We start from the raw sequence: 14,067 nt of genomic DNA, 5'->3' as shown, positions 1-14,067 counted from the left end.
AAGAAGTTGAGTGAATGAGGGGAGGGTTTGTTAAAGTGATTGTGACATGTCTCTTCCCTAGTATCAATTATTGTTTTATCCGTTGCTCCATGGAAATCTCTGAGATGCAGACACAGTTAACAAGGTTGCTCATTTATGAACTTGCTTTTGCAGAAACAGTTTCAAGGGTAGGACACTAGCTACACTGGAGGCTGCCTGTCTCCCCTTGCTGTTAATATCGAACACATTCTTTAATGCTAACAGTAAGTAAAAGCCAACATTAGTTTGAGTGCTGTATTTGTCTAGTTAAGCTTTTAAATTTTCTTTTTTACCCAAAAGGATTAAGTTCTTGCCTTGTTAAGGCATTGCTTGTGAAAGTACCCAAAGCCTAAATATCAAAAAGTTTCAGACGCAAAGTGACTTGAGACTCTTTGAAATGAAGAAGGGAAAAAAAAAAGTGACTTGAGACTGAGCCTATACCTTTGTTTATTATATATATTTACTCAAATTCCTTTGTCTCATTCTACAATGTTCAAGCATCAATCATGGATCTTCATAACCTTTTGCGGAAAGAAAGTTTGTTAGTACTACAATGCTCATTTTTAAACCTTTTATGGACATTGTCTGCAAACTCTGCAAACTCTTGCTTTGGTCCCATAATCATGATTATGTGTCCTTTATGATGTTTATAGCAAATGTTTATTGTAGTATACAAACAAAGAACATAATTAAAGTTAAGAAAGAAATGTGTCTTCCCATAGATTTTCATCTTTCAACTTTGGGTTATAAAAAGTTGTCTTCGCCCGTGAGTCATGACACATCTAAGAGCTTAATACAAATAATTACATAACTTATCTGTTAAAGGTAAAGGAGGTTTGGGAGCTCAAACTTCTCTTCCTCAATTATTAAAGGGTGCTGTCATTATCTCTTGTTTTAGAAGGTTTTTACATTGAGTTATAGAGCTTGACAACAGGTAGGAGGATTAGGATTTTGTTAGAATTTGGGGTGGTTTAATCAATTGAACCAATTTAGTTGTAATTTTTTTTGTTGTTACATGTATTATCAACTTGATCACTATATTCTTTCTATAACTTTCTTGCTCATGGCTGGTGTAAATCATTGAGAAATGCTTTAGATTTAGGATACTTTGGGGACATTGAATTCTCAATCAAGAACCCAACTTTACTCTGAGCCTGCATAGGTGCCTCAAAACCCAAACTCAACCAAAGGTGTTCCCTTTTCTTTTTTGGGAGGGGGGGGGGGGAGGGGTGGTAAAGAAAAATACAAAAATAAAAGTGGAGAAAGGAAAAGTGTGGCCCTTGTAGATAACAACAATGATTGCCTTGACAAAATGGGTCACCTTTTGAAGATTTAAACCACCTTCCAAAAATAAAATCTAAAAAATAAAAAAAAGAAAAAATCCCAAAAATTAAATTTAAATTAAAAAAAAAAGAAAAAAAAGTGATAAGGCAAGGCTATGACACAACCCTCAGACCCAGATCCAATGTAACAAGTCAAACTCTGTCCCTCTCTTCTGACAACCTTCTCCAACACACTAAACTCACTTCCAACAATTTTTAAGTTTTTAATTTAATTTTAAGACAAACCCAACAAATAAAAAAAAGAAAAAAAAAAGGAAAAATTACAATTGAATTTACTAAGATACCCCATGCCTCCTTTTTCTTACAGACAACTAAGAATCAACTTCATTTTGACCCTCTTCTCTTCACTTGTCTGGTCCTTTTTTTTTTCTTTCGTTAATGGTAATGGAGGAACAAATATTAGCTTCTTCAGCTGCTGCTGCTACTCAACACGTGCAGGCCACGTGTGATCCATCGGGGTCAGGTGGTTCAGGTGGAGCTCGGTACAAGCTGGTGGCTCCGGCTAAGCTACCGATCTCAAGGTCGGCTTGTATTACGATCCCACCTGGGCTTAGTCCTTCTTCTTTCTTGGAGTCTCCAGTTCTTCTTTCAGATGTCAAGGTTAGAGTTGATATTTATTTTTTGGGGGGTTGGATCGGTTTTGGGTTCTGTTTGTTTCCTGAGAAAGTAGAGGAAAGTTGGCTACTTTTTGAAAATTTGAATTCTTTTCTTCTTTAAGAAAAGACCCAAGATTTTTTTAAGTAAGTGAGGAATTAAGCAATGTGAGATTCAAAGTTTTGATTTTTATTTTTTCAAAGTAGCTTTTAGTGGGGAATTTTTTCCTTTTCTTTTCCCGTTCTTTTTTTAAGGATTGGGTGGCTAGGTTTGTGAATGAGGTAATTTCAATTTAATTTTCAGCTGAAGAGATGCTTAAGGGGAAAAAAAATTAATGGGTTACTATATTTGTTTGCTTTTTTTTTTCATTTTTTTTGGTTCTTGTTCAAAATGCTTAGATTTTATATGTGAAGTGGTTCATGATGTTGGGGGCCTTAAAGAAAAAAAGATTCTGATGCTTTATTATTGCAATTATTAAATAAATTATGAAATACGGCTCCTTAGTGTCCATGGATTTGTATATTGTGGAAGGAGGAATAAGCCTTTTTAATTTTATTTAACGTGTTGTAAGTATAAAAATTTAGATTGAATCCTTTTATATTTTTGATTTATTTTTATAATGCCTATGTTGTTTTTTCACATAATGAATCTTCCCCTTTTGGTTGTGGGAATTGTGGCTTTTTATATTTTGGTTTCTGTCCTTGTTTTAACGGTGAGGACATACTCGAGAACTTTCCCATATGTGTAATGTAGAATAAAGAATAGATGCTGGTGGTGAGGTGGAGTGGATCAATGGATTGATGCTTCTTTAAAGGGATTTGTTTGATTTAGATCAAAGGATGGATGTTTGTTTAAGTGTGTGGTGCAAGGAGGCAATGAAATGAATTGGTGGAAAATAGAAAGTACGTGGGTCAAGGTGAAGGGCAGAGACCTAATTGCCTGTGATTTGATGAAGGATATGACATCACATAGAGTTGAATTTGCAAAATAGATACGGGTGGTGAAGCGTAAGGAGTTGAGTGGGAGGTTTTGCGGAACTTGTTTTCCACATCAAGCGTAGGGTTAACTGGAAGTACATGAACATTTATTGAATGGATTTTGCTTTAACTCACCTTTAGTTGGTTTGTTCTGGAATCTTTGTCTTTTCCCCCCTTTATTTTAAGTTCTTTTTGGCATTAAAAAAGCTGCTAGGATTAGTTTGTTTAATCTTAGATCACTAGATGAGTTTGAACTTTAAGTACTTATTTATGCTGAATTGCTGATGAGAGTAGTAGCTGGAAGTTTACCTGCTTGCTTGTGGGTGAACAGAAGCTGAGCAGTTTTGTAGCACTATACTGAGTAATAGTTGTTATGCTTCTTGTTCTTCCAGGCAGAGCCTTCACCAACTACTGGTTCTCTCATCAAGCCTCAAGCAGTGCACGCCTCTGTTGCTTCTAGTACATATTCGGCTGCTCCCGTGTGTTCTAATACTTTCGATGAAAGAAATTCTAGCTGCTTTGAGTTTAGACCCCATCCTAGATCAAATATGGTAATTTCCTGCTAAATGTTAATGAATGTTTTGAGGCTGAAATTTAAATAATAGTTTTTATTTTTGTTTCCTTTGCTTCCTGGAGCTAGTGTTAATTACAATTATTTATGTTTCACTATAGCAATAGGTATATGATTAGGTGATAACCTAGAATCCTGATTTCCTCAAATGCTCTTCTGCCTTAATTTTGACTTTGCCATAAACCCTGCTATAGGCAACTGATGTATTAGGAAACCAGTAGAGGCATCATGCCGGAGGACCTCATAAGGACACCTAAAATTAGCAACCTGTTTTCTCCTCTCTCTCTAAATTATTCAATACTGACATCCTTATCTAAGTTCATTATATTCTGCTCCTTGAAAGGTATAGTTATCTAAAGGTTTTTGCTTATTCAAGGCTCCTGCAGATTTAAACCATCAGAGAAGTGAACAGTCTCTGCAGATCCAGGGTCAATACCAGACTATATCATTCAATTCATCTTCTTCAGTTAAGAGTGAAATGGCAGGCTCCTCAAATGAGTTGAGTCTCTCAGTACCTGTTCATACAGCTACTTCTATGGCTAGTGCTACTGCTGAAGTTGATGTAGACGAATTAAACCAGATAGGGAACCCAAATAGTGGGATTCAGGCAGGGCAGTCTGATCATAGATCAGGTGGCCCATCAGTGCCATCTGATGATGGATACAACTGGAGAAAATATGGACAGAAACAAGTGAAAGGAAGTGAATTTCCACGCAGTTATTACAAATGTACGCATCCTAATTGTGAAGTGAAAAAGCTGTTTGAGCGATCTCATGATGGACAGATTACAGAGATAATATACAAAGGTACACATGATCATCCTAAACCTCAACCTAGCCGCCGATATTCTTCTGGTAATATCATGCCTGGTCAAGAAGAAAGATCTGACAAGGTTTCATCTTTCACCGGTAGAGATGGTAAGGGAAAAACTACACATTGAGTTTTCAATGTTGGGTGCTTTTTCACTTTTGAATTAATCTTTTCTTTTTCCCCATTTTAGACAAGTCATCCAGCATGTATGGCCAGATGGCTCATAGTATTGAGCCAAATAGTACTGCAGATCTATCTCCTGTCACAGCTAATGATGATAACATAGATGAGGTTGATGATGATGATCCATTCTCAAAGCGAAGGTATTGTTATTGTTCGATAGTAGCTTTAGTTTTTTCCTCTGTTGTTTACTCTGCTTGCTTAGTGATACTATCAAAATATGAGCAGGAAAATGGATGGTGGGGTTGATATCACTCCTGTGGTGAAGCCAATCCGGGAACCACGTGTTGTTGTTCAGACTCTGAGTGAGGTTGATATACTGGATGATGGGTATCGATGGCGCAAATATGGGCAAAAAGTAGTGAGAGGAAATCCTAATCCTAGGTACATATCATTAAATCAATGATGATAGAATGTCATAAGGACAAGTCCTATTTTTTAATATGCTCATCTGTTTCAATATATAGCTTCTTAAACATTATATTGGTGGGCATAGAATTCCATTGTAAGCATGTGGACTTTTGTGCTTTGTCATAAATTAGATAGGACAGCATTTATAATATTTTATTTTCTGCTTACTTTTTATGTAGGAGTTATTATAAGTGCACAAATGCCGGTTGCCCTGTTAGAAAACACGTGGAGAGGGCATCTCATGATCCGAAAGCTGTTATAACCACATATGAGGGAAAACACAATCACGATGTACCTACTGCAAGGACCAGTAGTCATGATACAGCAGGGCCTGTAGCTGTAAATGGGCCGTCAAGGATTAGATCAGAAGAAAACGATGCCATTAGCCTTGATCTTGGTGTTGGGATTAGTTCTGCTCCCGAAAACAGTTCGAATGAACATCAGCAATTGCATTCTGAACTAGTGCAAACCCACGCACAGACTGGTGGTTCTAGTTTCAAATTAATTCAAGCAGCTCCAATAACAACATATTATGGTGTTTTAAATGGTGGCAGGACTCAGTATGGATCCAGAGAAAATCCAAGTGAAGGTCGTGGTGTTGAGATTCTACCCCTAAATCATTCTTATGCATATCCACAGAGCATGGGAAGAATACTAACGGGTCCTTAAATCGGTTAACAGTGAAGGTGACAAGAAATAAACCAATGGACAGGATTTCTTTTTTCCATCTTTTTGGCTGGTAAAAGAAAAGAAGTTAGAATTGTATTTTAAAAATATGGATTGTTCTTCATATATATATTAGTTTTACTATCTGAGCTGATCTTGTTAACTGGACTACAAACTGCCTTCTGTTGCCAATCACTGTTTGTATCAACTTTGGAGTTTGTACAAAAGTTGAACTGATACAAGTATTATTTTCTTACAGGAAAGTGTTGTAAACCAAGTTCTTGAAATGGAATTTGTAAGAAATTATGTGTTCTATGTTGTCTTTAACTTCTTAGAGAACTTGTGATTAGTACAGTGTATACCTGTATTTTTCTTGACCATTGCCTCTCAGATAATGTGCCTCTCAGATTTTGATGGATGATTCTCATATATTATCTAACAAAAATGATTGCTAGTGGATTGTTTGAGAGCTTGAGATGACGAAATGATTGACCGAACGTGTGAAGAATCCAAGACCAAGAAGGTGGAAATTGCATGTCCTGATTGTTGATTCCAGGGTGAGATGCAATTGCAGACAGCTTGTTTTCTTTACTGGAATACGAAGGACAAAACAAGCTATAATATCTCTTGTTGGGGAATCCATTAACAGCTATTAGGTTATTGGTGCATGTGAATTGTGAACCATCTAGGAAAGAACATCTTATAACAAAAACATATCAGGTTCTCACATCTTGGAATCTGTTAATCTTTGTCTTAATGATATATTCTTTTTCCTTACATAGATTCAAATTCAAGTCAGCAAGTTGGTAGCTTGGCCAAAGGGATAGGTCTATTTTGGACTGAACAGATGTTTCTAGTTATTGCTTGCCCTTCAGTATCAGGATAAAAAGTGGTGAAAATCTACCTAAATCAGTATCAGGAAAGGATTTGTTGAAGAATGAAACTCATGTTTCTTTCCCACCGTTGGCTTGTGGTATATCCTGAAGGTTATGCAACATTTGGGTTCTAATTTTGAGTAGGGTAGACATTATAAATGCACTGTTGATAGAATCCAAAACCCTTTAAATTCACCAGTTTGTCTTTGCTTCGGCAGGGATTGTAGAAGTATGCCACGTTGTGGCCCATATCTCCACTCGAACCTACAAAATTTTACCATCTCAGGACAAATTTAGAACTGAAAGCTATAGTTTTGTCATTGACAATGATAACATACCATCATCATATGCTATAACTTTGCCAGTGTAGGATTCTGCAAGATCACTGCATTCTGTCAAGTTTCAAAAGTGTCTCTCCCTTCCCTGCTAAGTTCACAACTTGGAAAGAAATCCAAGTCAGGGAAAGACTAAAGAGAGAAATGCAGGCAGCTTGGGTGTCTTTGAAGGAGAATGTTAACTGCGTATGCAAGCTGACTGATGTGGTTAGCCGGGCAGAAAACTACTGTAGGCGAAAGGCTTGTGATTCTAGACATGAGAGCTTGGAGAAGGAGCTTGTTCATCAACTTCGAAATCCATTTTGCGAAGCCCTTTTCAGGCCAAACTATCCTAAAACACAGTTTCATGGTAAGTATTTGTACCGCATTTCCTTCACACATATGTTCTTGCTAAGGCTTCCAATCTTTAGTTTAAGTCTTCGAAGGTTTTTCTGCTAGCTTGAAAAGTTCATAGTAGGTGTAAGAGTTTCACCAAAGCTTAATGGAAATGGTTAGTTTGTAACTTTTAACTGTTGTAAAGAGAAAGATTCAGTTTTCCATAGTCAAGATATAATATTTTTTCAGTACCTCAGTTCCTCTACAACTCTACTGCCTGCAGTTCAGACATCAAAAGAACCAGGATTATAATGATAATGTGGTAAATCTTGTGTAGCAGAAATAACACTCTAATTGCTTGCAGTTACTGCCAAAGAAATAGGGAAAAGCAAATATGGAAAAGGTTAAAGAAGTATTATGAATTTTGTATGCTAGTAATTTATGGCTAAGAAAAAAAAGGCAAGATGGACCCTTTGGTGTACAATATGATAAAAATGATTCCTAATTTTTGTGTCAGGGATAATTTCAAGTTAAGGCCTGAAAAAGGGAAAAAGAAAAATACTTCCTTAAAGCTACCAAGCAGTCACCATCATGTATGTAGGCTATGGTCCAATTGATTTGTCCCATGTCATGGGATTTTGTATATTTCTGCATGCAATGGAAGCTAATCCTGGTATGTTTTTAACAGAGCTCAACATTGGTGATCCATCAAGAAACATCATTGAGTTGATCTTTAAAAGAGCATCAGTGGACCCCTCAAAGCCACCATGGAAGATCAAAAGGGTGCTAAGAGTGAAGAACTCAATGGATGCCCTAGAAAGCTTTGAGGAGTACAGAGAAAAGGTTATGAGAAAAGCCTACGAGCAACACAAGAGACATCCAAGAAGCGTGGTGGATGGCAACGAGCTGTTACTGTTCTATGGCACCACAATGGCCTGCTGCAGCAGGAAGCTGAAGCAAGTGTCTGAGCTTTGTAAAGATCCCAGTTGTCGAGCTTGCAGGATAATCCATTCTAGATTCGACATGGAATTCACCAGGAACAATGGGATTAGATTGAGTACTAGCAGTGAGGAAGTGAGTGACGGCATGGTTTCTTTCAAGCTGAAGAACTTGAAGAGGGCTGTGATAGTTTGCAGGGTGATCGCTGGGAGGATTTCCAATACCATTGATGGTGTGTATGAAGAGTGTGATTCGATTGGACGTGAAGGGCCACAGTCCAACTTGGAATATTTGATTGTACAAAACCCTTGTGCTGTACTTCCTTGCTTTCTCATAGTTTTCAACTGAAATGTGAACATTTTCTGCCAAATTGACCCAAATGGGCCAGCACCCCATCTTTCATTCCCACAAAAGGCATACGACAAACTAAAAATGAAGAATAATTATGTGTGAAAACGCGTATGCAAGACAGACTGCAACAAAAACAGTAAACAACTAGTATTAATCACTTTCAGTTGTACAAAGGCCTTGCTCATCGCATCCCTGGATGGATATTCTTATCAAATAAAGGGCTGATTTTCATAGTTATCTGTTATGTATGCCAAAAAGAAAGGAAACGTAACGTATTTCGGATAAAGGTTCTATTAGGTTGACACAATAATAACAACAAAATGCTGTTTGGTTAGCACCTCCATGCGCAAGAAGTGATTATAGCTCGATTCATCCAGCCAAGATAAAGAACTCCATCTTTCTCTTCAAGTGTATATTTATCACAGTAGCTTTGCAGCAGAGTTTTGATGGTAGCATTGACGAATGAGCTTAATGGACTGGGTGTAAAGCCAGCCATAATAAACCTTGATCTCCACTTGCCCAAAAGCTCATGGCGTTCTACTCTCTCAGATCCCTCACAAGCTATAATGTTGACAATCTCCCGGGCCAGACAGTGTTGTTCAACATTGATCCGCTCCTTGTGTTCCCTTGGCAGAGTACCATCAATTGATTCAAAGATTGCCAAATAATGATTCATTGTTTCATAGAATCGGGGAAAGAATGGGGCAGTATTTGTATTGGCTTCTTGCTCAACAAGAGTCACCACCTTTGGAGACAAACTCTTTGCCAACCTCAACAACCTGTCCCGATGATTTTGAGTGCCCACACTTTCATCCGGCATATGGTGCAATGTCATGGCAAAATTTACAGCAATAGCTTCACCAGGTTGAATTCCAAGGTTTTCAAGTTGAACCTCAGTACCAGAAATAGCAGCAGAATGGAACTCAAAGGGTACCTTACACGACTCAGCAAGCTTGTGTAGTCTCTGCCCCACTATTTCAAGTCCTCCTCCTCTTGCATAAGCTGATGTAGGATCATCAATGCCTGTAATACGAATGCTTGGAGGTCCTCCTGGCCTAGCAGCAAGGGCATGGATTAGGGTCAACCATTGGGCTCCTTGTGCAATCTGAAAGTCAATTATATGCACTCTGCTTTCGTCTTTCATGGCTTCAGCAATTGCCCCGTTTGCTGACATATACCCAAACTTGAAGTATGGACAGATTTCATAGAGTATGTGCATGTATGAAAGCAATTCAGTACTAGCAGGCTCTTTGCATCTTAGGGCTTTGTAGATAGAACTTCCTGAAGAGGCCAACCTTGCAACAAGCCCTTCCAACATGTAGGCTCCTAAACGTTGTATTGGTTCACCTGAAACTGACACCATTTGGCGTAATTGTGTCATCAACCAGTCAGCCATATGCATATCATTATTGTCTATAGCTTTGGCACAAGCACAAAGCAGTTCTTTAAGGTCCCCTCTGGCAATCATCTCCACCATGTACTTCCACCTCTCTTCTTCTATGGAAATTTGAGTGGCTCCACCAGAAGCGTTGATAGCATGAATGTCAAAATTATCTGAATCAGTTCCTAGCATAGCAGTTTCCAATTGTCTTATCATGTGCCTCAAGTCATGCTCATTGTCTGTTACACAAGAACCACTTACTGGAGAACTACATGTATTATCTGGGGAATGATGCACGTCTGACAGGTAAGACTGCGAGTTAGGCTGTGAAACAGGACTTCCACTGGGTGAGAAACTGGCTGTAGAAGAAGAGTTCTGCATACTAGACGATGATTCAAGGGTGCAGTACTGTTCCAAATTTTGAACTGAATATTGCAGACCATTGCCACCATCATCAGAGCATGACTGGTAGTGATCCAAACTCCGGTTAGGAGGCCAACAATGGGACTCCAGCTCTTGCACTGGCTGGTCAAAGTACTTACCAGAAATTTTATGTTTCTCAGATGTTTGCATTGGACAAATTTCTCTGATTTAATGCTACCAATTGACACACAACAGCAGGTAGAAACACTGGAAAACTTTTCTGATAAAATGCCTTAGAATTCAACTGACAGCTTCTTTGTCACGAAAAAGTTACATCATCCTGCCATTTTCCAGAACCCTGCTCCCTGGTATGGATAACATATCAATGAGATGATGTATTCTGCATAGCAGGTTTGACAAAAATTTAAGGTGTATTTTATGATGGAAAAAGCAGATAATAATTTATCTAAAATATGCCATCTTTTCATTTATACCAGCAGAATCATAGATCACTGAGGTAATAGGGTAGGGTGTCATGGAAACAACTCACACCCAAGACCTCTATAGTTCCTACTCCACCCCACCCCCACTTTCCTCTCTTTTTATTTCACATGCCTTTTATCTCCTCCTTTATACTTCTGTTCATGGTAAATGTGGAAAGGCTTGTAAAAGCATCGATGGTTGTTTTGCAACATCAGACAAGAAAAAAAGGAAAGGCGGCAAAAAATGAAAAAGTAAATGGGAAGGAACATAGAAAGCATATTGAATCTTCCTAAAAGAATCTGACCAATGGTGATGACAACCATCAAGCACATCACCACACAACCTGGAAGACCCTAAATCTGCTAATAATCTAGCATGCATGCCATGATTAAGATGGACAACAGTAAAAGTTCTCTGTCCTAGAGTAAATATAGAACATAGTTGAAAAGCTTAACAAGATGACCAAAGACATTGCTTTAATGACAAAAGCAATTTAACTTTTAAGCAGCCAAAACCTAACATAGTTAGTGCGGGAGATTTTATGACTGGAAGATAGGTAACTTATGGGTAGGCAGGGTAGGCATAGTGCCATATATATAAAAATCTTCCACCAAAATAGTAAAGGCTATAAATGATAATAGTATCCACTTTGAGTTCAAACCACAGGAAATCTTTAGATAAAATATGCTTTAGCATTAAACATAATATGTTTCCTTTACATGTATTTTGCCGAGACGTGTTCTCTTGCCATTAAAATAGCACGAAAGACAAACTATCAGTAAGCATTTAAACAGGAAAAAAAAGCTTAACATAGGAGCTTTAATGAAACAAGCAGTTTATTCATTGAAAGACAGAAATCATCATAGATGCAACCAAGCTAGGCCTGTAAAAGTTTTGCAGAACCCGTTTTCGACCAGTTCTCTGCTAACATAGGGATGCAAACCTTTTTGCCTTTTGAATGGGGGATAGAAACAATGAACATAAAGAAGGAAAACTTTTTTCTGATATTCCTAACAACAAATTTTGCTGCAATAAAAGACAAAGCAAGCAGAGATTTATCATATAGGATCAAGCTATAGAATTTCTTTCACTTTTACATTTTCCTGACAGGGAGAGAGAGAGATTTCAAGGACAAGCTCAGACATGATTCTGTAGAGCCATAATCAAATCTTTGATAAAACAAATGAAAGCAGGGATGAAAGAAGAAAAGCCAATTACTTTCAAATCGTTTCTAATAAGCCTGAGCATAAAGGTTTTACCTTCACCAACACATATTCACATCCTATATATAAGCTCAAAAAAGACAGAAACTTGGCATGAAAATTCAGCTGAAAAAGCTACCTCTTCATCACCACCATCATTTTATCACCAAAAAAAACTCATTTCAGACCTGAAACGCATCATTTTCATCATATAGAAGAAGCCAAAAACTCCCAGAACAAAGCCAACAAATTATAAAACAAAATCACCAAAGAACTTCCAACATATGACATGAATATAGCAAAGACCCTTGTCAGTTTCAATATAAAACACAACTAAGAATTTCTTTTTCCCATACCTTCTTGGATCCCCCCTTCCAACCTCAGAGTTTTTGGTGCTCAGTTTTGGCTTTCAAAGATTTTTCAGAGAATCTAAAACTGCAAGAACATGGTTCCCAACCTGCACGGTGTATCAACCTTCACTTTATAACAAAGCTTCATCAACAAATGACATTCTCCATCATGAATATTACATAACTGCCACTGACAAAATGACAGAAAGTAATGCGTGATCCTTACCTAAGACATCGATTAAATGTCATCCAAGCATCTTCAAATTCAATCTCATTGTCTCTTTCTTTGTGGGATATATCTGTATCTCCCATTTTGTAATTTTTAAAAAGACCAAAAGACCCTCTCAACGAACAAAGTCTGCACCAAACATATATTATTACACCATAAACTATTATGGTATAATAAAATATTATGACCCATTAGCCTTATCTCTTTGGTTGATTAGGTGAGATAATCAACATTTAATTAAGTATATATTTGAAAAAGTTATTCTTTTCTATTGGAATATTAGCTTAGAGTCTTCAAATTATAGTCAAATCATGAACACCATATTTGACAATGTCAAAGTCTTCTGCAATTTTCTTCTTTTAGGTATGAGTCATATGTACCATGTACCGTACGTCTAGCAGAGACTTAAGACCTTGGAGCTAACATTACCATATTCAAAGCTAGATTATTTTGTCTATCTGAGGTTTTTTAAATCAATAAATTATGTGAAATATACCAAGAGAGCTACTATATCTACAAAGAAAACAATTGAAAAACATGTGCCATTAGATTACACCAGTAATCATTCATGAATACAAATGATTACATTGATTATCATGCATTTCATGATACACATTTCAAGGATTTAAAACCAGTTCTTACTTTTCAAATGTGACGACAATGAGATGGGATGAAGCAGTTTGACGCTATTACCATGTGTTCCACCTACCCTTACACAAAAAAACTGATGAATGCATATAAAGAAAATTACATGCATGCATCAGTTTTCTGTGCAGATGTTACTCTTTTCATAGTCATTGAAGTCTTTTTAAGTAATTCAAGTAAACTGTCAAAAACTCAAAATGGCCAATGAAGAAACTTTTTAGCTGGAATGGGGACAAGGGTATTTCAGTCTCATTGTTGTTCTCTCGGGGGACACTTTTTGGAAAGTTGACTGATGAAATAAAAGCAGAAACAGGACTTGTTTTGAGGTAAAAAAAAGGCAAGGATAGACCCTTCCAACATGCAAGAAAAAGGACCCACACGGTTTAAGCTCACTGTAACAGAACAAGAGAGAGGTTCCTCCTTGCCTTCCTCTCCAGTCTCCATCAAATTGTCATATGCTTAAAGTGTACAGTGTACCTTCTTAGATTATCAATCTTAACTTGCATTTCTCCATGTAAGGGATAATAACAAGAAATTTCCATCATAATTTAAGAAGGGGAGAATAATTAAGTTAAACAATGGGCAAAAAAAAGTCAAACAATGGAAAGCAGCCATACCCTATAATCTCATCAGGTAACAGGTTCATAATTTTTTTAAGGTAAACCCCATTTTAGAATCCAACCCAAATTTCCATGTGAGGTCCAAAAGGATAAGTTACCTTTGACTACTTATGCACATGCAGAAGGGAATCTAGGACATGGGAGAATTATAACATAACCTACCTCTCCTTGCTTTTTAAATCCTTTTGGAATCTTAATTAAAAGCAAGAGTGCAACACTATACTAACTCCACAACTAACATAAAAACTAACATAAAGCTTTAACCTCTGCATAGAATAATAGCAAGGTGTGTCATCAGTTGGTTTTCTATGCTATCAAATGAAGTACTATGTTATTCTTCTATGCTGAGAACCAAATTGGTTATAGTATGCATCAGACACGAAAACAGACTAGGAAGGTTGACTTTTCG

General features: G+C 37.2%; 3 protein-coding genes across 6 annotated transcripts; 2 read left to right on the top strand and 1 right to left on the bottom strand.

Moving 5' to 3' along the window:
* On the top strand, positions 1,740–5,904 carry LOC18593371 (probable WRKY transcription factor 20). Its single transcript, XM_007020558.2, has 6 exons — positions 1,740–1,961; positions 3,325–3,483; positions 3,880–4,420; positions 4,504–4,636; positions 4,722–4,877; positions 5,084–5,904. Exons 1-6 carry the CDS (start codon positions 1,740–1,742, stop codon positions 5,571–5,573), a joined length of 1,701 nt encoding a protein of 566 aa, XP_007020620.2. The 3' UTR covers positions 5,574–5,904.
* LOC18593370 lies at positions 6,800–8,404 on the top strand. The gene is made up of 2 exons (XM_007020557.2): positions 6,800–7,129; positions 7,784–8,404. The coding sequence occupies exons 1-2, from the start codon at positions 6,925–6,927 to the stop codon at positions 8,380–8,382; spliced, it is 804 nt and encodes a 267-aa protein (XP_007020619.1). The 5' UTR covers positions 6,800–6,924; the 3' UTR covers positions 8,383–8,404.
* LOC18593369 (scarecrow-like transcription factor PAT1) lies at positions 8,509–12,287 on the bottom strand. Of its 4 annotated transcripts, none has more exons than XM_018124568.1 (3): positions 12,171–12,286; positions 11,872–12,002; positions 8,509–10,494 (listed from the first exon to the last, which is right to left on the bottom strand). In XM_018124568.1, the coding sequence occupies exon 3, from the start codon at positions 10,337–10,339 to the stop codon at positions 8,717–8,719; it is 1,623 nt and encodes a 540-aa protein (XP_017980057.1). In that variant the 5' UTR covers positions 10,340–10,494; positions 11,872–12,002; positions 12,171–12,286; the 3' UTR covers positions 8,509–8,716. The 4 variants fall into 4 exon arrangements, with proteins under 4 accessions (XP_017980057.1, XP_017980058.1, XP_007020616.2 ...); XM_018124569.1 differs by having other exon boundaries at positions 11,954–12,002; XM_007020554.2 differs by lacking the exon at positions 11,872–12,002 and having other exon boundaries at positions 12,171–12,287.

Source organism: Theobroma cacao, chromosome 7 (assembly GCF_000208745.1).
Source record: "Theobroma cacao cultivar B97-61/B2 chromosome 7, Criollo_cocoa_genome_V2, whole genome shotgun sequence".
NCBI classification, from domain to species: Eukaryota; Viridiplantae; Streptophyta; class Magnoliopsida; order Malvales; family Malvaceae; genus Theobroma; species Theobroma cacao.
This window is presented reverse-complemented; position numbering and strand designations above follow the sequence as displayed.

Bases quoted from the DNA above. Each gene is read 5' to 3' on its own strand.
- LOC18593370 (XM_007020557.2), top strand. From the start codon at position 6,925: ATGCAGGCAGCTTGGGTGTCTTTGAAGGAGAATGTTAACTGCGTATGC. The intron at 7,130-7,783 runs GTAAGTATTTGT...TGTTTTTAACAG, and splicing joins TCCTAAAACACAGTTTCATG to AGCTCAACATTGGTGATCCA.
- LOC18593371 (XM_007020558.2), top strand. From the start codon at position 1,740: ATGGTAATGGAGGAACAAATATTAGCTTCTTCAGCTGCTGCTGCTACT. The intron at 1,962-3,324 runs GTTAGAGTTGAT...TTGTTCTTCCAG, and splicing joins TTCTTCTTTCAGATGTCAAG to GCAGAGCCTTCACCAACTAC. The intron at 4,878-5,083 runs GTACATATCATT...CTTTTTATGTAG, and splicing joins AGAGGAAATCCTAATCCTAG to GAGTTATTATAAGTGCACAA.
- LOC18593369 (XM_007020554.2), bottom strand. From the start codon at position 10,339: ATGCAAACATCTGAGAAACATAAAATTTCTGGTAAGTACTTTGACCAG.